Source organism: Musca domestica, unplaced genomic scaffold, assembly GCF_030504385.1.
Source record: "Musca domestica strain aabys unplaced genomic scaffold, Musca_domestica.polishedcontigs.V.1.1 2, whole genome shotgun sequence".
NCBI lineage: Eukaryota > Metazoa > Arthropoda > Insecta > Diptera > Muscidae > Musca > Musca domestica.
Window position 1 is genome coordinate 31,002,713 of NW_026712249.1, and position 21,132 is coordinate 31,023,844.

General features: G+C 36.1%; 2 protein-coding genes across 2 annotated transcripts; one reads left to right on the plus strand and one right to left on the minus strand.

Annotated features, from left to right (window-relative positions):
• The first annotated feature begins 1,634 nt into the window (after positions 1-1,634).
• Positions 1,635-5,282, plus strand: LOC101889624 (UPF0605 protein GA14893). The gene is made up of 4 exons (XM_005178068.4): positions 1,635-1,774; positions 1,833-2,247; positions 2,303-2,468; positions 4,755-5,282. The coding sequence occupies exons 1-4, from the start codon at positions 1,734-1,736 to the stop codon at positions 5,060-5,062; spliced, it is 930 nt and encodes a 309-aa protein (XP_005178125.2). The 5' UTR covers positions 1,635-1,733; the 3' UTR covers positions 5,063-5,282.
• Positions 5,283-7,953: 2,671 nt separating this feature from the next.
• Positions 7,954-21,087, minus strand: LOC109611735 (uncharacterized). Its single transcript, XM_059121815.1, has 3 exons — positions 20,705-21,087; positions 17,894-18,434; positions 7,954-8,973 (listed from the first exon to the last, which is right to left on the minus strand). Exons 1-3 carry the CDS (start codon positions 21,067-21,069, stop codon positions 7,954-7,956), a joined length of 1,926 nt encoding a protein of 641 aa, XP_058977798.1. The 5' UTR covers positions 21,070-21,087.
• Between the last annotated feature and the right edge of the window lie 45 nt (positions 21,088-21,132).

The window sequence follows — 21,132 nt, forward strand, 5'->3', positions numbered from 1 at the left end:
CCGTGGTATCTGGAATTGAGATATGGAGATGGTTTTGAAAATGTGTACTATAGTTGTTCAAAAGTTACTAAATGGCACCTAATTTGGTATTTTTCACGAGGTACCAGAAAAAATGAACCTATATATTCCATCTTCACACCAGACTTTGGGTTAATAAAAATATTGGAATATATGTAAGACAATAGGAATCTTACTTCATAAGAGTGATAATTATTAAAAATGTTGACCCTTTGTGGAGGAGGCACTGATTTAGCACTTATGCAAATATTACGATTTGCAAAGTTAAAGCAAAATCGGGTTATCCTTTCTTTTTTTGTGCAGTAAAATATTTTTTTTTCAACTTTTTATGGGGAGTGAAGCAATATTGCCCATCTCCGACCTCGATCTAAGCTTGTGCTTGTTTATTCAATTTAGATTACTTTGCAATGTGAATTTTCGAAACCCCAATAATCTACTGGGTTTATCCTGTAATTATGAAAATTTTCGATTTTGTCGCACAGCGTAATTATGGGGTGTAGGGCACCCCAAGGTGGTCAGGGTATTATGTCTTTGTGCATTTGTTTGTAACAGGCAAAAGGAAACAAGATAGACCCATAGTTCGTTTTGATGATCTGCATAGACTCACATTCTGAGTCGATTTATGCATGTCCGTACGTCTGTCGTTGTATTTTTGTAAACAAAGTACAGTTCGCATTTATTGCCCTATCCCTATGAAATTTTGCACAAATCATTTGTTTGGCCACGGACGAACCCTATTGAAATTGGAGATAATCGGTCAAAATTTAGATATAGCTCCCATATATATCTTCGCCCGATTTGCCTTTTATTGTGCACCAAACGTGTAACATCAATCCGAATAGTATGGAATTTTGCACGTACCATTAGATTGAACCTGAAAATAAGTATGCCAAATTTGATCGAAATCGGTTCGAATCGATATAGCTCCCACATATATTGATCATCCGATCTGTTATTTTTGTCAGCCGCAGCCGTTATATGCACTCTATAACAACAATATTTGGGAAATTTTTCAAATACAGCTCAGAAATACATTTGCAAAATTTATCGAGATCGGTTCGGATTTGGATATATCTCCCATATATAACTTCGTCCGATTTAGCTTTTATTGTGCACCAAACGTCTAATATTTGCCCAAATAGGATGAAAGTTGGCACTTACGACCGAATTGATTCTAGAAGCTAGTATGTCAAATTTGGTGAAGATCGGTTCAGATATAGCTATAGCTCCCATAAATACTGTTCATCCGATTTGTTGTATTTGTTACCCACAGCCGTAATATGTACTCGGTAATATCTATATTCAGGGAAATATATCAAATACAGCTCAGAAATATTTTTGCGAAATTTTGTGGAGATCGGTTCCGATTTGAATATAGCTCCCATATATATCTTTATCCGATTTCAAATTAATTAATTGCAGCAACATTTAATTGCAGGAACATTTTAAAAACTCAAATATTCTTTCGATTTTAAGACATGCATCTGACGTATTTAGGTAATACGGACGTATAAAATATTTTACCTTAGCGATGAAGTTGAATATTTGTGTACGTTATGTCGAATTTTAGGTAACGCTTTAAAAGTTGTTTCTTGTTTACATTTTTTTCCTTATGTGACATTTCCTGACAAAATTTTAAAGTATTTCAAAACATCAAAATAAACAGTATATAATTTTATATTTTATTCAAAATCTTTAAGTGAAAAATCTTAAATATGGATTCTGTGATTACTCCTGAACCACATTATATGCCTGGGTAAATGCAGATTCTACAAAACTACCAACACCTTCAAAATGTATCTTCTTTCCCACAGCTACACTGGACATTGTCCGCAATTTCGTTTTCGCCAGGGTAAAACCTTTTCAAAATTAACTCATCAACTGTTACTCGATCCATGTGCCAAACATGCATCGCAATTGATATTAACAACGCCGACGGAACCGCTCAAAGCCACAGAAGGACCCTCGGAAAAGGAAATACAAATTTTACAAAATCGTAAAAATTTCCTTGATACGATTTATCAACCACCCATTATTCCCGGATATGAAGGATTTATACCAAATATGAGTAATAAAACGGGACAACGTTATCTGATTGCTGCCACCAAGGGTGTGGCTGAGCATGAAATATTGGCCGAACGTTTGCGTTGTGAAAAACGTGCCTTGAGGCATAGAGATTTGCTGGGCAGTGGAAATGGTTTATTTGATGCAAAGTTGAGGGAACGGATGGTATAACTAAGGTGGGATGTTCAATTGAGATATAATTCATATTTGTATTCCACAGATGCCCCAGACAAAGTATCGTGCACCTTTGGTTCCAGTTTTAACTAGGGGTCAAGCGGTGAATATAGAGGATTGCAAGAATTTGAAGAAAGAGAAGTTACCATATTCCAAGTTCACTACACCTCATTTTATGGAAGATGACGATGAAGATAAATATATTATTAATGGTAAGTTTTTTATAAGTTAAATTTCCCGTAAATGGGTGAACTCTAAAACTATTAAAACCTCAACCCAGCATGAGTACACCGTGAGATAAAAAACAAGTTAAAAAGTAAGTTAAAAGTATCGGCAATACCGACTGCCGACAGATATATACCCTCAGCCTGTGTTCGATTATTTAAATATAATTTGACTAGTGTTACAATTATTCAAACGTTTGACCCTCTATGGAGCAGGTTCCGAAAGAATAGGCCAATATTGTATATTTAGTATCGGTCCCAAAAATATGATATAAATATTCCGACGTTCCTGGTACGGATTGTATCGACTAACTTCTTCACTTTATATGAGATATGTAATAGTTTTTGGAAAATGTTAAAATGTGCGTGATGCACAAGATAGAATCTACCGAAATATTCCACTTTTATACTTCATCTGATACAAATGAAAAATATTGAGCGAAATATTGGGCAACATTATAAGAAAGGATATTTATGTCCAATTTTATGCGGAATCGTAAATTCCGATAAATTTCATATTCATATCAGGCTTCTTATTGGGAGAAATATTTGAGCATAGCAAGTAGTAAAGAATTGCTAATTGTTTCGAAAGTTATGACAGATAAAATTATTGAAAATTGTGACCCCAGAAGCGGTTGGCAGATATATATCAACTTCACAACAGATCTTGTGTTAGCAAAAATATTTGAAATTTGAAGAGAGTTGGATGTTTATTTTGCTTTATTTGAGCGTTTTGTTTTTCAAAATCTTGAACCCTATGTTTGGGCGAGATGAAATGGTTCGATCTATACCACCTTTATAACAAATCTTGTGTTGATAGAAATATTGAGGTCTAAATGGAATCGGATATTAATTTGGCATTTTATGAGCTTTATGGGTATTCAAAATTTCGACACTTTGTGGGGGAGGTACCAGAAGGAGTGGACCGATACCTTCCATGTTAACGCCAGATCTTAAGTTTATAAAAATATTAGAATGTGTGAAATTTTAAGACGTTCGGATCCTAATATCACATTTTATTCAAAATGTTGACGCTGTGTGGGGGAGGTACTTGATGGAGTGGGCCGATACTGTCCATTTTCGCACCTGACCTAGCACTGACGCAAATATTAGGATTTGCAAAGTTAGAGCAGAATCGGATTATCGTTTCTCTTTTTGTGCAAAAAATATTTTTTTTTAAATTTCGACCTTTTGTGGGGCAGGTACCAGAAGGAGTGGACCGATACATTCCATTTTAACGCAAGATCTTAAGCTTATAAAAATATTGGGATGTGTGAAATTTGAAGACTATCGGAATCTTACATCACATTTTATTAGAGTTTTAATTATTCAAAATTTTGACCCTTTGTGGGGGAGATACTTGATGGAGTGTACCGATATTGTCCATTTTCGCACATGGCCTAGCACTGATGAAAATATTTGGATTCGCAAAGTTCAAGCAAAATCGGATTATTCTTTCTCTTGCTATGCAATAGATTATTTTCTTTGAAAATTTTAACATTTTATGTGGGAGGTACCAGAAGGAGTGGACCGATATTGCCTATCTTCGAACTGGATCTAAGTTTGACAAAAATATTACGATGTACCAAGATTGGATCAAATCGGATACTCCCTTCGAGTGTTATCGTGCGCACCAGCCAGCCAGATAGACAGACAGACGGACGGACATCGGTAGATCGACTCCAAATGTTCTGAAACGGATTTGGTCCAAAGAGACCTAGGGTCTAAAACCGTTGTTTCGACTAGGCACGTTTTGACCGTATTAAACGATATATACCCTCTGTAGCCATATGGCTGAGGGTATAAAAACTGCCTTAAAGTCGAACACCATAATTATACCCAAAAAAAAACTCTTTAGCTTTTTTGGAGTCTATTTTCATTCTGTTGGGGTGTAAGTTCTTGCACTTTTTTGGAATTTCAATGGCTTTACCTCGAGCTCATGTGTATAATGAGCTTTCACTGGAATAATTTTAACAGCTGTCTGAGGAGTGGCCTAGAAATATTCATTGCGGGAAGAAGCTATCCTATGACTTAAGCCGTTTATGTACAAACACCTTAACAGTTCCTACTTGCCGTTTTCTACTTGCTTTTAATAATAATAATAATCGAAACAAAGAATGCCTTAAAAATATTATCACATTTCAAAACAATAATTTAGCTTCAAAATATTTTGTCTTCAAATTTTCTCATAAATTTTTTTATCGCCATTTATTTTTTACAATTCATTGTTGCGAAAAAAAAAATCAAATCAGTTTCTTTTCGTATCACACACAGGTTACGCCGGTCACATACCCATGACAATGGCCCATTACGGCCAGAGCAGCAAACGGCTGACAAACAGTGCCCTCTGTGAGTTTACAAATAATTATCATCACCGACAAAGTGCCGAATGGTGTCCCATGGAGTTGACAGGCATTGCCAGTTCCTGTCCCAATGCGGGACAATTTGTCATCTATCATCGGACAATCGGAATGATGCCGAACTATGCAGGTCATGTGCCAGGCGAAGCGTTTGCCATCGGTCGGACGTATGGCAATGCAACAGTTAATGCCAAATCTTGGCTGGCACTGCACAAGGATTGATGGGAGTGTGTGAGTGAGTGCGTGTGGATGGATGGATGGTGGAGTGATGCGATGCGATGTGGTAATGATAGTGCTAATGGCATGTAATTGTTGGTGTTGTTGTAGCAGTTCCATGGCACAAAAAAGGGAGTGCGTAAATATTGTGCTGTTGTTTCAAATTCAATGTTATTCGAAAGTTTGGTTCGCATGAGAATAAAGTTTAGTTTTTATAAGAAATATAGTAAGAGATTTTAATAATTTGTTGGGGAATGACATTGGCGCTCGTAAACAATTTTTCAATAAGTATCAGTTGAAATCTGCCTTTCCCTTACAAATAGCCTTAAAAACTAAAATCCAAAATTCCTTTGGCTTAAAATAGCTTAAAATAAAAAATTCCTAAAAATTCAATCATGAAATAATAAATAAAAGGTAAAGAAAAATTTTCATGTGGTGGCAATTCCTTACTTATTATTTTATTAACATAAATTGTCAAACGCTATCCTGTGGGAAAGTCCGATTTTCAGTTCCAAACTGTCAATATAAATCAATCCGTAACTGTGTTGTGGAAGTAAATGATTTTCGACATCCGGGGAAGAATAAAACTTTTAACAAACTCTATATATTCTAAGCCATATGGCTAGAGAGGATTAAGTTCGGCCGGGCCGAATTTTTTATGGGAGCCATACCGAAGCGGGAATCTCTATAGACAATTCTTTAAGGATTGTCATTTACCAAATCTTCTAAATTACCAAATTTGAAACAATTTCGTGGGTAAATGTGACTAGGATTATGAAAATACCGAGTATCGTTATATGTGCGCTATAGGAAATCCTGGACCTAAATATTCAATGTTCTGCCCCCGGAGCAAGAACCCATTAGGAAATACAAATACCAATTTTTAGACAAATCCGTGAAAAAAAATGTAGCAAAAATCAAATAAAATACTGAATATCCGAAAGAACTATTATGTGGGGGCTATACGAATACGTGGACGCTAGAACCCATTACGAACTAAAAATACCATGTTTTGGACAAATCCACGGAAAATGTGGCAAAAATGGGGGCTATACCAAAACGTGGACCTATACATACAATATTTTGCTACAATAGCTTCAACATGGAGGGTATAAAAAACGTGCCTAATCGAATAAACGTACCTAGGTCTCTTTGGACCAAATACCTTTCAGGATATTTGGAGTCGATCTAGCGATGTGCGTCCGTCCGCTTGTCTCCCTGGTTTGTGCGCACGTTCACTCTTGAAGGTAGAATCCGATTTCCGAAAGAAAATAATTTATCTGATAGAAAGGGAAAGGATCAGTCGATTTTGTGCAAATTTGTAAGTCCCAGTATTTTTGTCAGTACTGGTCAAAATCTCGAATAATTCTCTAATACTCTTTAAAATTTGAAATTAGAGTCAGATTGTCTACAAATAACACACATTCGAATATTTTTGTTAATACAAGATCAGGTGTGAAGATGGGATATATCTGTCAACTACTTCTGGTACCATCCCCACAAAGGGTCAACATTTTGAATATCCTTGAAGCTCATAAAACGCGAAATTCCATTTAGACTTGGCACATCTCAATATTTATATCATTGCAAGATATGTCATAAATATGGTCGAGATCGGACCAGTCCTTCTGGTACCTTCCCCACAAAGGGTCAACATTTTGAACAATCAAAACGATCATGTATTCCGAAAGAAGCATACGGTTCTCTTCACATTTCACACATCACAATATTTATACCAAAACAAGATCTGATGTGAATATAGAATATATCGGACCACTCCTTCTGGTAACTTCCCCACAAAGGGTCAGCATTCTGAATATCCGTGAATCTCATAAAACGCGAAATTAACATTCGATTCCATTCAAACTTAGCACATCTCAATATTTTCATCAAAACAAGGTCTATTACCTCCCCCATATCGGGTTTAAGATTACCTTCCCCAGAATGTGTCAAAATTTTGATTGTCCATGAAGCTCGTATAACCCGAAATTATCATCCAATTCTTTTGAAATTCGTCACACCCAAATATTTTTATCAATACAAGATCTGCTGCGATGATAGAATATATAGGACAACTCCTTATGGAACCTCCCCCACAAAGGGTATAAATTAAAAAAAAAAAATAAATCTCTCTTGAAATGCGAAGAAAGATCCGGTGTGAAGATGAGATATATCTGTCTGCTTCCTTTGGTACCTCCCCCAGAATGGGTCAACATTTTTGAATTGTTACGAAGCTCGTGGAACCCGAAATTACCATCCGATTCCTTTGAAATTCGTCATACCCCAATATCTGTATCAATACAAGATCTGCTGTGAAGATGGTAAATCTCTCTCTCTCCGTCTTGTACCTCTCCCAAAAAGGATCAAAAATTTTGAATAAACAAAACGGTCATAAGAGGCTTACTGAGCATCCAATTCTCTTAAATTTTCACACATCACAAAATCCTAATAAAAATTTTTGAAGATTGACTATATAGGACCACTCATTCTGATATCATCCCCCCCTACAAAAAGGGTCAACATTTGGAATTACCTAAACACTTCAAAAAATGCGAAATAATCATCGGATTCATTTAATATTCGATCCTATAGAATTGTAAATAGGTGTTCGATTTTTTTTTTTAATTTTGCACATCCAACATTTTTTGTCAGTATTAGATGAAGTGGTCCAATGGCTATGGTACATAGCGCACATTTGTACTTTTTACAAAATTACAGGCCAAATTTGATACTTCGTAAAATTTCATCAGATACGAAATGGACAATATTGGCCCACTCCCACAGAACCTCCACCCAAGGGTCCACAACCCTTTGAAGGTATACATTTGTCGGCAAAACTGAAATTGTTTCATATTTTTATTGACATTTATTAATTTTTTAAAATTTTAAATCAATAATTACAAATTTAAAAAATCCATCACTTTTCTCAATTTCCCACTTTTTCTCGCCAATATTTCCAAAATAAAAATTAAAATACAAAGAAAAATCAAAAACCCATAGACCCAGTAGAGGCCAATTAAAACATCCAAAGACAATGCGACATATTCGCTTTTTCGCACATTATCTCTGGACGAAGCATAAACATTGAATTTCACAAAACGTTTTATCAAACCCGATTGGACCAACCTCAGTATGATGCCACTTGTGTGCAGTAGCATATAACTATGACGTGGCATATAGAAAATAATCGGTGTTGACATGATCGGCTGTTTTAGGATATGGACACGTCGAGTTGGATTCAATTGATAGTAATATTTGACGGTTAAATCGAAAAGGCACAATGCAATTTTATCCTTACTATCCGGCTCACTAATGGTCTCCAGTAAATTTTGCAAGGTATTCACCTCATCATACTGACGTACAGTTGCCTTGGGCAGGGCAAACTTCATGACACTCTCCATAACGCGTGACGTGTAAATCGTGTAATTATGTTCCACCACCTGATCCAGTGTCTGAAGATTATTTTTTCCACGACCATCCTGGAGGATTTGAAACAGCGCTCCCGAATAGGCGGAACGTAGAACGAATGTGTACAACAACCAAATACTCAATATATAGCGGGCAAAATTCCTTTGCGGCATCTGACCGAAAACGACGCCCCCAAAGAGGGTACTCAAGAGGTTGGTAAATGGGATACGATTTCCCTGACCATATATGAAAATCATTAACCTCGATCTGCCCAGGAATTTGATGTAGTATATACAGAGTATGGCAAAAAGAAAACTTGAACTAAAGCAGGACCAAATAATGTAACGAAATGGTTTGATTAGTCGTTCAAATGGTGTCATTGGCCTGCCCAGAGGCATGGCCAGCACGACGGTCAATGTTAGATAACTATCACTCGGCAGCAATTTCTCCGAACGCTCGGGGCTGTAAATGTAGGCTATAGCTGTGATATTGGCCTCCTGTTGCAGTATCTGAAATATAAATTAGGGAAGGAAAATTTTTTTTTTTTTTAAATATCAGTAGTCGGACGTTATTCTAATTTTGGGTCAAAGCTCACTGCCATGACCCTAAAAGACCTTAAAAATATTCTTAAAATTATTAAAGCCCTGATGGATGAAATTTGATAAAAAATATTTTTGTCTTTGACGTCATCTTTCTGATATCGTGCTCTGTAAGAGACATTTGCATAAAATTCAACGTCTTCTAAGCCTTATAGTAGAATTTCTTGACAAATAATTTTGTAACCAAATGTTAAAAAAAGACGGAAAGAACCCTCTGTTGACTAGCTTATGGGTTAAAGTTTCGGTCAAAATAATCTTCGTGGTATTTTCTCCAATATTACCGATAATACTTAATACCCTTAATCAAGGGGTTCTTAGCTCCGAAAATTAACAACAATAAAAAAAATGTGGAAGTTCAAAAAGGTTACTTTGCGATGTAAACTATCGTAAACCTTATTCCTTTATGGGAGCCTATAAAGATTCCTTTATAGGAGCCTATAAAGACTCCTTTATAGGAGCCTATAAAGACTCCTTTATAGGAGCCTATAAAGAGTCCTTTATAGGAACCTATAAAGACTCCTTTATAGGACCTTATAAAGGCCACTTTATAGGAGCCTATAAAGGCCTCTTTATAGGAGCCTATAAGAACTCCTTTTGGAGCCTATAAAGACACCTTTACAGGAGCTTATAAAGGCCTCTTTATAGCAGCCTATAAAGGCCTCTTTATAGAGCCTATAAAGACCCTTTTATAGGAGCCTATAAAGACCCCTTTATATGAGCCTATATAGACTCCTTTATAGGAGCCGATAAATATTCCCTTATAGGAGCCGATAAAGACTCCTTTTAGGAGCCTATAAAGACTCCTTTATAGGAGCCTATAAAGACTCCTTTATAGGATCCTATAAAGACTCCTTTAAAGGAGCCTATAAAGGCCTCTTCATCTTTATAGGAGCCTATAGGGACTCCTTTATAGGAGCCTATAAGGACTCCTTTATAGGAGCCTATAATAACTCCTTTATAGGAGCCTATAAAGACTCCTTTATAGGACCTTATAAAGGCCTCTTTATAGGAGCCTATAAAGGCCTCTATATAGGAGCCTATAAGAACTCCTTTTTGGAGCCTATAAAGACTCCTTTACAGGAGCTTATAAAGGCCTCTTTATAGCAGCCTATAAAGGCCTATTTATAGAGCCTCTTAAGACTCCTTTATAGAAGCCCATATAGACTCTTTCTAGGGATTTCTTAAACAAATGTTATATGGGCACCTATAGAGCTCTCTTTATAGATCTTTTATAGGAGATGGTTAATACTTCTCGTGGGAAGCTTTAGCATAACTTACCATCCGCGCTGCTCCCGTGGCCGTTCCGTTGGAAAACACCTCGCCAGCCTCCCTCGGATTCGGTTCTTTTATATAAATTGAAAAATTCATTTGTTCCGATAGCAGCGAAATAACAGAACCTTCAATGCCATGGATTCTTCGAAATGCTCCCGTCTGTGGATCTCTCTTGACATATATAAATGGTGGATAATCCCATGAGACAACACTCAATGGGCAACCATGCATATTTGCTACCTTGCTTCCAAATAGGCCCTTTTTCAAAACAAAATTTGGATTCGATTCAATGCCACGAAATGACAACAACAATTCCGGTTGTGGTGAATGACATTTTCGTGCCGTGAACGGATAATAGGTATAGACATAGGCATATTTGCCAACCATCATCATGACATTGACGTTGACCACATATAAGAAGAACAACCTACGAAAGATATTACGAATGGTGACCAGGCGCTCCGGTTCAAAGCCTGTATAGATGAGAATGAAAAATCCATTGCGATGATAGCCACGATTCGGATTCAAGAGATTCTCTTCGAATTTCCTATGTGAGAACATTTTCAAAACTCAACATCCATAAGCTCGTTTTATGGTTCCCATACTTACAGATAGGCCTCTAGGCTATCCAAAAACCATATCGACTTCTGACGATTGGCATAATATTTGAAAAATCTCTCCATTGCCTCCTCATGGCTCACAGACTCATCGTACTCCTCATGGGGATATATTTCACCTTCTACCAAATATTTAATAATTCCAAAAGGATTCATGGTGTCCCTCAACACGTGATTAATCAAATCATTTTGAATGTAAAGATTTCTTGGCCTCGATGCGTATTGGCCAATTGTCACCGACGACACCGTATAGACGGCAAAATCATTTCTTACAATCCAAACAGCGGCCAAAACTAATGGCAGGACATTAGACGTAGGCTGACTACTATTTAATAGGACTTTTTCCAATGGAGACATTACGGTAATGGAAGCAGAGCTGTTTTGAAAAATAACCTTGTATTTATTGTGACTTTTGTTGATTGACTAATATTTAAATGTGGAATTACAGCTCAATTTCATTTGCCTATTTAATAAAGATGAGCAAAAATAAAATGACACGAAATGGCTGTGGAAAATTATCAAAATAATAGGGGCTGGGCACAAAAAACAGGGCAGGTGTTTAACATCGTAGGTCACGAAAGAGGAAAAATGAAACGATTTTCAGCTGGCACGTTTCGTTGTATCTAAATAAAATAATAAAATATTAAAGACTGCCATAACCTAATGTCACCGGCTAGAATATAAAGAATAAAATCTACAGGGATTGCAGGAACAAGTTGCATATAAAAAATAGGAAGGGTCAAAGTCATTAGATTTTGTGAAATAGATCCCGAAAAACATAGGTTTTTAATGAATGCTTCCTAAACGACTCTACTCAAACATCGTAAAACAAAATTAAATCTTCAGAGAGTTTTTATTCCTAAACTTCTGAGGAATATTTTTAACAAACTCTCAGAGCACAATCCCGGATTTTTGAGGAATTTTCTAAGGAACTGTTAAAAACTTTCTCAAAGTCATTAAATTAAAAAATAAAAGCTCTGCATTTTTTCATTAAGATTTGTAAGGGAATTCTGCGCCATAATTTTGACTTTCTCTAAGGATGTCTTAGAACTTTGTTTGCTAATAAACTTTAACATCTACAATTGCGAATTTTAAAGTACCGATTTCTTAAAGACTTTTAAAGACGTCGTTGAACTCTTATAGCCATTTTGAGTTTTGAAAACTAGTTTCTTTGAGTTTTGAAAACTAGTTTCTGGTTTGTCGTAATCTAGAATCCTGATTTGGTGAGAAGTTTTTTTCTAAGAAAATTTTAGAACAATAATCGTTCATGTAAACCATTTTTAAGAATATTTTCAATGAATCAAGAATCGTAACCATTGTTTTTAAAGGACTTTTTCCTAAGAAAATATGGAAGTGGCAAATGTCTTCTAAGGGACTATTCATGGGTTTTAGAGGTACATTTCTTCGAGATTCTTCAAATACTATTCTGGAATTATAAGGAAGGACCTTCTGAGCGATAGTTGACGACTATCTTTTAATCCCATTCGAAAATTCTTCTAGTCCCATTCGAGATTTCTTCTAGTCCCATAGTCGCAGATTTTTAAGGGGTTCCTTATCTTCTAATGTACTCTTAGTATTTTTTAAAGGATAATAATGGTGAAATGTCTTCTAATGAAATTTTGCAGCAATATTGTGGATTTTTGCGATATTTGATTTTTTTTAGGAATTTCTTAGAGCCACACGGGACAGTCAGAGTCAAAATCCTGAATTTAAAGTATTTTTTATAATCTTGGAGTGTTAGAGCCGTAGTCATAGTTGCAGTTAGAGCCGAACCACACTCCTTATATTTGTGAAATTTTAAATAGAATCACAGTCACGGATTTTTGAGTGATTTTTAAGAGAATTTTAGATTTATAACAGTGAATATTTGCAGACATTTTTCAATCTCAAGGCCAAAATCATAGTTATTTGACTAAAATCTTTTCTTCCTCTCTCTATACACAAATAGTTAAATTGTTCAGGATATTGTTCTGAGAGAATTTCAAAGCAAAAATTATAAATACTTGGAGACAAAATGGTCAACTCGTGAACTTCTTTAAGACTCTTTTCTCAGGAAATTTGTAGTATTTGAGGCATGCTTTGGAAGGTTACCTCAAAGTCTCAACCATTATCGTGGATATCTGGAGAATATACTTGGAGGGACTATCAATGCTATGATTGAAAATATGTCTAAGGGACCTTAAAAGCTTTAATAATGGGTGTTTGGGAATATAATGTGAAAATACTTGCAGAAACTCTCCGCTCTTTAAGCATAATACTGCATATATATGCTTCAAGTATTTCTTCTACGGGACTATGGGAATTAAATTTTTTATAGCCATGAGAGATAAATTAGTGGATTATTGATCATTAATTTTCAAATTTGCTCACAATAAATCGACTATAAAAGTCTTGATCTTTCCAGGAATTTTTTTTTTTTTGCAAGACTGTCACACCTATATTTTTTTAACGATTTCAGACACATATTGCGGTTTTGAGAATATTTTTAGAATATACTCCCAAAGTCATATTGGAGCGATAATCGGTGGGTTTAATTATATTTGTGTGAAAGAATCTCTGAATGAAAATAATTACTGAGGAAACCATAATTGTACATTTTGAGAAACTGTGCGTTTTTGGGTAAATTTTTCTAAGGGACTCTAAAAGCCATATATATATGGGGGCTATACGAAGACGAGGACCTACATGGCCCATTTTCTGTTTTATGCTGCAGTATCTGTTAGGAACTTCAATTACCAAATTTGGAACGATTCCGTTAAATTAGGTCGCTAAAATCATCAAAATACCGAATATCGAGGGGTACCGTTATATGGGGGTACATGGCTCATTTTTATACCCTCCACCATACTATGGAGGGTATATTAATTTTGTCATTCCGTTTGTAACTCCTCGAAATATTCATGTCAGACCCAACAAAGTATATATATTCTTGATCAGCGTAAAATTCTAAGACGATTTAGCCATGTCCGTCTGTCTGTCTGTCTGTGTGTCTGTCTCTCTGTCTGTCTGTTGTAATCACGCTATCTTTCGAACAAATTGAGATAAAAGGCTAAAATTTTGCACACATGTATTTTTTCCCAGTAGGCAGGTTAAGTTCGTAAATGGGCCATGTAGGTCCAAGTTATCATATAGCCCCCATATAACGGTACCTCCCGATATTCGGTATTTTGATGATTTTAGCGACATTATTCACCGGAATTATTTCAAATTTGGCATTTGAAGTTTGTAATGGATGCTACAGCCTAAGACAGAAAATTATCTGTGCAGGTCCACGTCTTTCTGTAGCCCCCATATAACGGTACCCCCCAATATTCGGTTTTTTGATGATTTTAGCGACATTGTTTACCGGAATCGTTTCAAATTTGGTATTTGAATATATATATATATATATATATATATATATATATATATATATATATATATATATATATATATATATATATATATATATATATATATATATTCTTGATCTGTCTGTCTGTTGTAATCACGCTATCTTTCGAACGAATTGAGATAGAAGGCTAAAATTTTGCACACATGTATATTTTGTCAGTAGGCTGGTTAAGTTCGCAAATGGGCCATGTAGGTCCAAGTTATCATATAGCCCCCATATAACGGTACCTCCCGATATTCGGTATTTTCATGATTTTAGCGACATTTTTCACCGGAATTGTTTCAAATTTGGCATTTGAAGGTCGTAATGGATACTACAGCCTAAGACAGAGAATTATCTGTTCAGGTCCACGTCTTCGTGTAGACCCCATATAACGGTATCCCCCGATATTCGGTATTTTGATGATTTTAGTGACATTGTTAACCGGAATCGTTTCAAATTTGGTACAATATATATATATATATATATATATATATATATATATATATATATATATATATATATATATATATATATATATATACATATATATATATATATATATATATATATATATATATATACTTTGTTGGGTCTGACATGAGTATTTCGGGGAGTTACAAACGGAATGACAAAATTAATATACCCTCCATAGTATGGTGGAGGGTATAAAAAACAGTTAATCGTAATAGAATTAAGCGTAATAGTGTGATATCTTTATACTTGACTGCAAAACCAAAAGTGGCTATCGTTGGAGCACTCCAGCATTTAAATGTGAAAAAATCTTTTGTGTCTCGTACCATCGCTCGTTAGCGTGATACTGGTAGAGTAGCCCGACGTCAAGAAAGTGGACGGAAGAAAACGGCAACATCAGTAGAAATGGTTCGAAAAGTAAAGAAGCGAGTTGATCGACTTGAAATGGCTCGTGAGCTGAACATATCACAGTATTCCATTCGTCAAATATTAAAAAATGTGCTCGGGGTAAAGCCACTGAAATTCCAAAAAGTTCAAGAACTTACACCGCAACCGAAAGAAAATAGCCATAAAAGAGATAAAAATTTGCTTGGCCGACAGTGGTGAACTGCCGAATTTGGCACTCTCCGATGAGAAAACATTCGTTGTCCAGCAGTTTGTAAACAAACAAAATTATCGTGGTTACTTGCAAAGAGGTCAGCTGAAAATGTGCACCTTCGGTTGGCCACCAGAATTCAAGCAACGGCCAAGGTGATGGTGTGGGCCGCCATAACAGTCGATGGTCACTCTCCGCTCGTATTAATCGACTGTGGCATCAGAATAAATGCCGAATATTGTCGCGAAAATGTTCTGGAGGGTGTCTTGAACACGCAAACAAAAACAGTGTGTGACGGTTCCATTGGCCGTTTGAAGGCTATAATTCGTGCCAAAGTTGACCAATTCGAACAAATTTGAACTTATTCCAAAATTTGATGCTTTTTTCGACATTTTTTGCTTTTTTTTAATAAAATTGGAAAAGAATAAAAAATTGTGGCGTTTGACTTTGTTGTAGTTTGTTTTATGTAACCCTGTAAAGATATTTTTGAGGATTTTGGCTACATTTTCTTATGGGATTAGTTAAAATTACATATTTGGATTGCTTAATGGACTCTTTATATACAGCAATTTTTATGTAAGTTAAGATACCGAATGCATTTGGTATTTTGGTTTACGCAGATTTTGAAAGACTTTTTCAGGCAGTTGCAGCACCGTAACCGTGGATTTTAAGTCATTTTAGAGGATTCTCGAAGCCACTATTATATTTTTGGACCATTGCAATAAAATATCTTGAATATAGGAAATAACAAGTAAAAAAGCAGTAAGTTCAGCCGGGCCGAACTTTGAATACCCTCCACCATTTGGAACGAATTAGAAAATATTCAAAAAAATAAAATCCATTGAAAATTCTGTTAAAATCTTTAAAATACTTAATATCGGAAGGTGCCGATATATGGGAGGATATACGCTATTGTGGACCTATATAGACAAATCTATGTCTGGGGGTAAAGTACTCACAAGGAACTCCTTGTATGAATTTTCAGATAATTCCATTGGGAAATGTGGCTAAAATCATCAAAACCCCAAACATCGGGGGTACGGTTATGTGGGGGATATACGATATTGTGGACCTATATAGACAAATACCTTTCAGGGGTTAAAGTGCTCACAAAAAATCCTTGTGTGGGTTTTCAGAGAATACCATTGGAATATATTGCTAAACTCATCAAAATACCGAATAACGGGGGTACCGTTATATGGGGCTATACGATATCGTTAACCTATATAGAGAACTCTATGTCAGGGAGTAAAGTGCTCACAAAGAACGCCTTGTGTGGAATTTCAGACAATTCCGTTGAAAAATGTGGCTGAAATCGTCAAAATACCGAATATCAGAGGGTACCGTTATATGGGGGATATACGATATCGTGGACCTATACAGACAACTCTCTTTCAGGGAGTAAAGTATTCACAAAGAACTCCGTGTGTGGATTTTCAGACAATACGATTGGAAAATGTGGCTAAAATCATCAAAATACCGAATATCGCGGGGTACCGTTATATGGGGGCTATACGTAATCGTTAACCTATATAGAGATTTCTCTGTCGGGGGGTAAAGTGCTCACAAAGAACCCCTTGTGTATAAAGAATCCCTTGTGACCATTCTGTTGAAAAATATGGCTAAAAACATCAAACCACTGAATATCGGGGGTACCGTTATATGGGGGCTATACGATATCGTGGACCTATATAGATAATTCTCTGCCTAGGTATAAAGTACCCACAAGGAACTCCTTGTGTGGATTTTCAGAAAATTCCGTTGAAAAATGTGGCTAAAATCATCAAAATACCGAATATCGGGGGTACCGTTATATGGGGGCTATACGATATCGTGGACCGATATACCCTATCTTCGAACTTGACCTGCCTGCAGACAAAAGAGAGATCTGTGCAAAATTTTAGCTTCCTATCTTAATTCGTTTAGACTGTAGCGTGATTACAACAGACGGACAGACGGACGGACAGGGCTAAATCGTCTTAGAATTTTACGCTGATCAAGAATATATATACCTTGTTGGGTCTAAAATGATTATTTCGATGAGTTACAAACGGAATGACGAACTTAATATACCCTCTATACCTTTTTTGGTGGAGGGTATAAAAATAGAGATACATTTTAAAGGTGTATATAAAAAATTCTTACAGCAATCGTGACAGATTCCGTAATTTTTTAGTTCACATCCATACAATTCGCCGTTTTTGGTGCATAAACATTTTGTTATCATAGTCAACCCCATATGGAATATTTCACAGCTCTAGCTTTATGCCACCACTCAATATAAACGGTAAAGTATTTAGTACCTTTAAGTTTCAGGGAAATTTGTGGCATAAGCACCTGCTGTGCATCTCAAAGCTCTGATTTATATTACCAAAAACAATGATTTTTATAAATTATGTCAAAGTTTTAACTTCGGCACATTGAAGAGTCAATTAGTCAGGCAAAATTATCAACTATACGTTTGTTTTTCTCAGCAGATTTGTTAACAAAAGTACTTACCATTCTCATTGCCCCAGTAGCGGTGCCATTGGGAAAAATCTCCCCTGCTTCCCTTGGATCGGGTTCCTTTACATTGATTGTAAAATTCATGCGATGTGAAAGTAATGTCAGCAGTGAACCTTCTACACCATGCACCGATCTCACTACACCCGTACTCGGATCTTTATCGATCATTATAAATGGAGCATATGGCCATGAGACAATAGTCAAGGGACACTCATTCATATTTTCTACTTTGCTGGTGAATAAATGTTCGGTTATGTTGAAATTTGGATCCGTATCAATGCCACGAAATGTCAACAGCAGTTCCGGCTCTGGCGAATGACATTTTCGTGCGGTAAATGGAAAGTACGTGTAGACATGGACATCATTGTCAACCATCATCATGACGTTGACATGAGCCACATACAAATAGAACAGGCGTCGGAAGATCTTGCGTATGGTGGCCAAGCGATTTGGCTCAGAACCAGTATAGACCAAAAAGAAGAAGCCATTGCGATGGAAATCACGATGAGGATGAAGGAGATTCTTCTCAAATTTTCTGGGGAAATACAAAAATTTCGTTAGGAACATATTTGGAAGTATCAGTCGACTTGCCGACAGATATATACCCTTAGAGTATGGCCAAAATATATGATTTATATCCATCAATGCCTTGTTAAAATATTCAAAAAATCCATATTAAAAATTCACGACTTATAAATAGCCAAGAAGAAAAATATTTTTAAACCAGTAATGAAGGTCCTAAAGTCGGGCGGGACCGATTTTATGATACCCTCCACCACTTTGCTAATTTAGTAGAGCTCCGCATAACAATTAAAAGTTTTTATGGGAGAATTCAATCATAAACGATATGATTATAATTATAATTTAAAGTTCAAAGGACTAAATATGCCGAAGCATTTGTATCTTTTAAATTCGGACATATATTGCCCATTTGGTGCACAATTAATTTGAAATCGTATAAAGATATATATGGGAGCTATATCCAAATCGGAACCGATCTCGATAAAATTTGGTAAAGATATTTCTGAGCTGTATTTGATATATTTCCCTAAATATCGTTGTTACGGAGTGCATATTACGGCTGTGGGTAAAAAATATGACAAATCGGATGAACAATATATATAGGAGCTATAGCTATATCTAAACCGATCTTCACCAAATGTGACATACTAGCTTCTAGACTCAATTCGGTCGTATGTGCCAAATTTCATCCAATTTAGGCAAATATTAGACGTTTGGTGAACAATCAAAAGTAAATCAGACGAAGTTATACACAGGAGCTATATCCAAAGCTGAGCCGATCTCGATAAAATTCAGCAAATGTATTTCTGAGCTGTATTTGATATATTTTCCCAAATATTGTTGTTACAGAGTGCATATTACGGCTGCGGAGGACAAAAATAACAAATCGGATGAACAATATATATATGGGAACTGTAGCTACATCTAAACCGATCTCGATCAAATTTGGCTTACTTATTTTCAGGTCCAATCTGATCGTACCTGCAAAATTCCATACTATTCGGGCTGATATTACAAATTTGGTGCACAATAAAAGCAAATCGGGCGAAGATATATATGTGAGTTATATTTAAATTTTGACCGATTATCTCCAATTTCAATACGTCCTTGGGCCAAACAAATGATTTGTGCAAAATTTCATCTGGATCGGGCAATAAATGCGAACTGTACTTTGTTTACAAAAATACATGGACAGACGGACGGACGGACGGACATGTATAAATCGACTCAGAATGTGATTCCATGCAGATCATCAAAAGGAATGGGCCTATCTCGTTTCCTTTTGCCTGTTACAAACAAATGCACAAAGACATAATACACTGACCACCTTGTGGTGTAGGGTATAAAAAGCCAGAAGTTCACTTTTTGTGTACGTCGGCATCTTGGCATCTGTTTAAGGTTTTTTTTTTTGGATTTTATACTTTTACGCCAAGAGGGCATTCTGAATTGACAACATTTGTCGAAATCTGTCTAGCCATTCTTGAGATATAAGCATTCTAGCTAACATCCCATTCCTTTGTATATATACACTGTATATATTTCGCTATATATATCCGATATATTTAATATCGGCATCTACGTAACGGTTAGAATTGACCTGTTCGTCTATTTGTGACTTCGACGGGATTAAAATTATTCGCGGTTTAATGGAAAATTTGATTTTATTTAACACAAGTGTCATGGCCTTTTCACCCACTAAATATTACCCGATGAACACTAAATATGGAAGGCTTCTGCCCAGCCCTAAGCTCCAGCCCCATGCTAACTTCCACTTTGATTGGTCTATAATTGCGACCTGTAGAGCAGCTACAAAATCAAGAATTTTTTCAGTTTTTGGTCCATTTAAACCCCTAGATATTATGCGATCATCTCCAAAAAAGTAGGGTTCTATTTTGACCATAACCCCACCCCCATTCTGAATTTCGTGAGGAGTGGGCCATAATTGCAACCTGTAGCGTGATTGCAAATTAAGATGGACAGACGGAGGGACGGCCATTCATATCTAGATCGACTCAGCTCGGCGAGATAGGATGATCCATATATACTTTCCTATGTGGGAAACCAATATTTCGAGGTGTTACGTAATTTTTGGTCCAATCAAACTTATAATACCCCCAACTCATAGTGTTGTAGGCTATAAAAGTCCAAGAGCTTGTCGAAAAATTGCTTTATTTTTGAAGCCACAGAAGAACTTGTTATTGTGAAAACCTATCAAATTTCGTCCAAGAATAGCCATAATGCTGAGAGTATGAAACATTTTCCTTCATGGCTCCCTTTACTTACATATACGACTCCATGCTATCCATAAACCATATACACTTTAACCGATTTGCATAGTATTTGAAAAATCTCCTCATAGCTTCTTCATGACTACTGGGTGCACGAAAATCTTCATTGGGATACATTTCACCCTCCACAAAATATGTGATAATTCCATAAGGATTCATGGTGTCCTTGAGAATTCGATCAATCAATTCGTTGTGCATGTTACGCTTTCGCTGGTCGCTGGCATACTGGCCCATTGTTATAGCCGACACCGTGTAAATGGCAAAATCATATCTCACTATCCAGACAGTGGCCAAAATTAATGGCAGCATTGAAGGTGAAATTTGACTGTTGTTCAGAGCCAACTTTTCCAATGGCGACATTAAATCGTTAGTCTCTTGTTTATTGCACTTGTAATGGTTATGAGTTTTATTGATTGACTAACC

Coding starts and splice junctions, on each gene's coding strand:
- LOC101889624 (XM_005178068.4), top strand. CDS start 1,734: ATGGATTCTGTGATTACTCCTGAACCACATTATATGCCTGG. Junction 1,775..1,832: donor GAACCACATTATATGCCTGG/GTAAATGCAGAT, acceptor TCTTTCCCACAG/CTACACTGGACATTGTCCGC. Junction 2,248..2,302: donor CAAAGTTGAGGGAACGGATG/GTATAACTAAGG, acceptor TGTATTCCACAG/ATGCCCCAGACAAAGTATCG.
- LOC109611735 (XM_059121815.1), bottom strand. CDS start 21,069: ATGTCGCCATTGGAAAAGTTGGCTCTGAACAACAGTCAAATTTCACCT. Junction 18,435..20,704: donor GATAGCATGGAGTCGTATAT/GTAAGTAAAGGG, acceptor GTATTTCCCCAG/AAAATTTGAGAAGAATCTCC. Junction 8,974..17,893: donor CTACTGGGGCAATGAGAATG/GTAAGTACTTTT, acceptor TTTATATTTCAG/ATACTGCAACAGGAGGCCAA.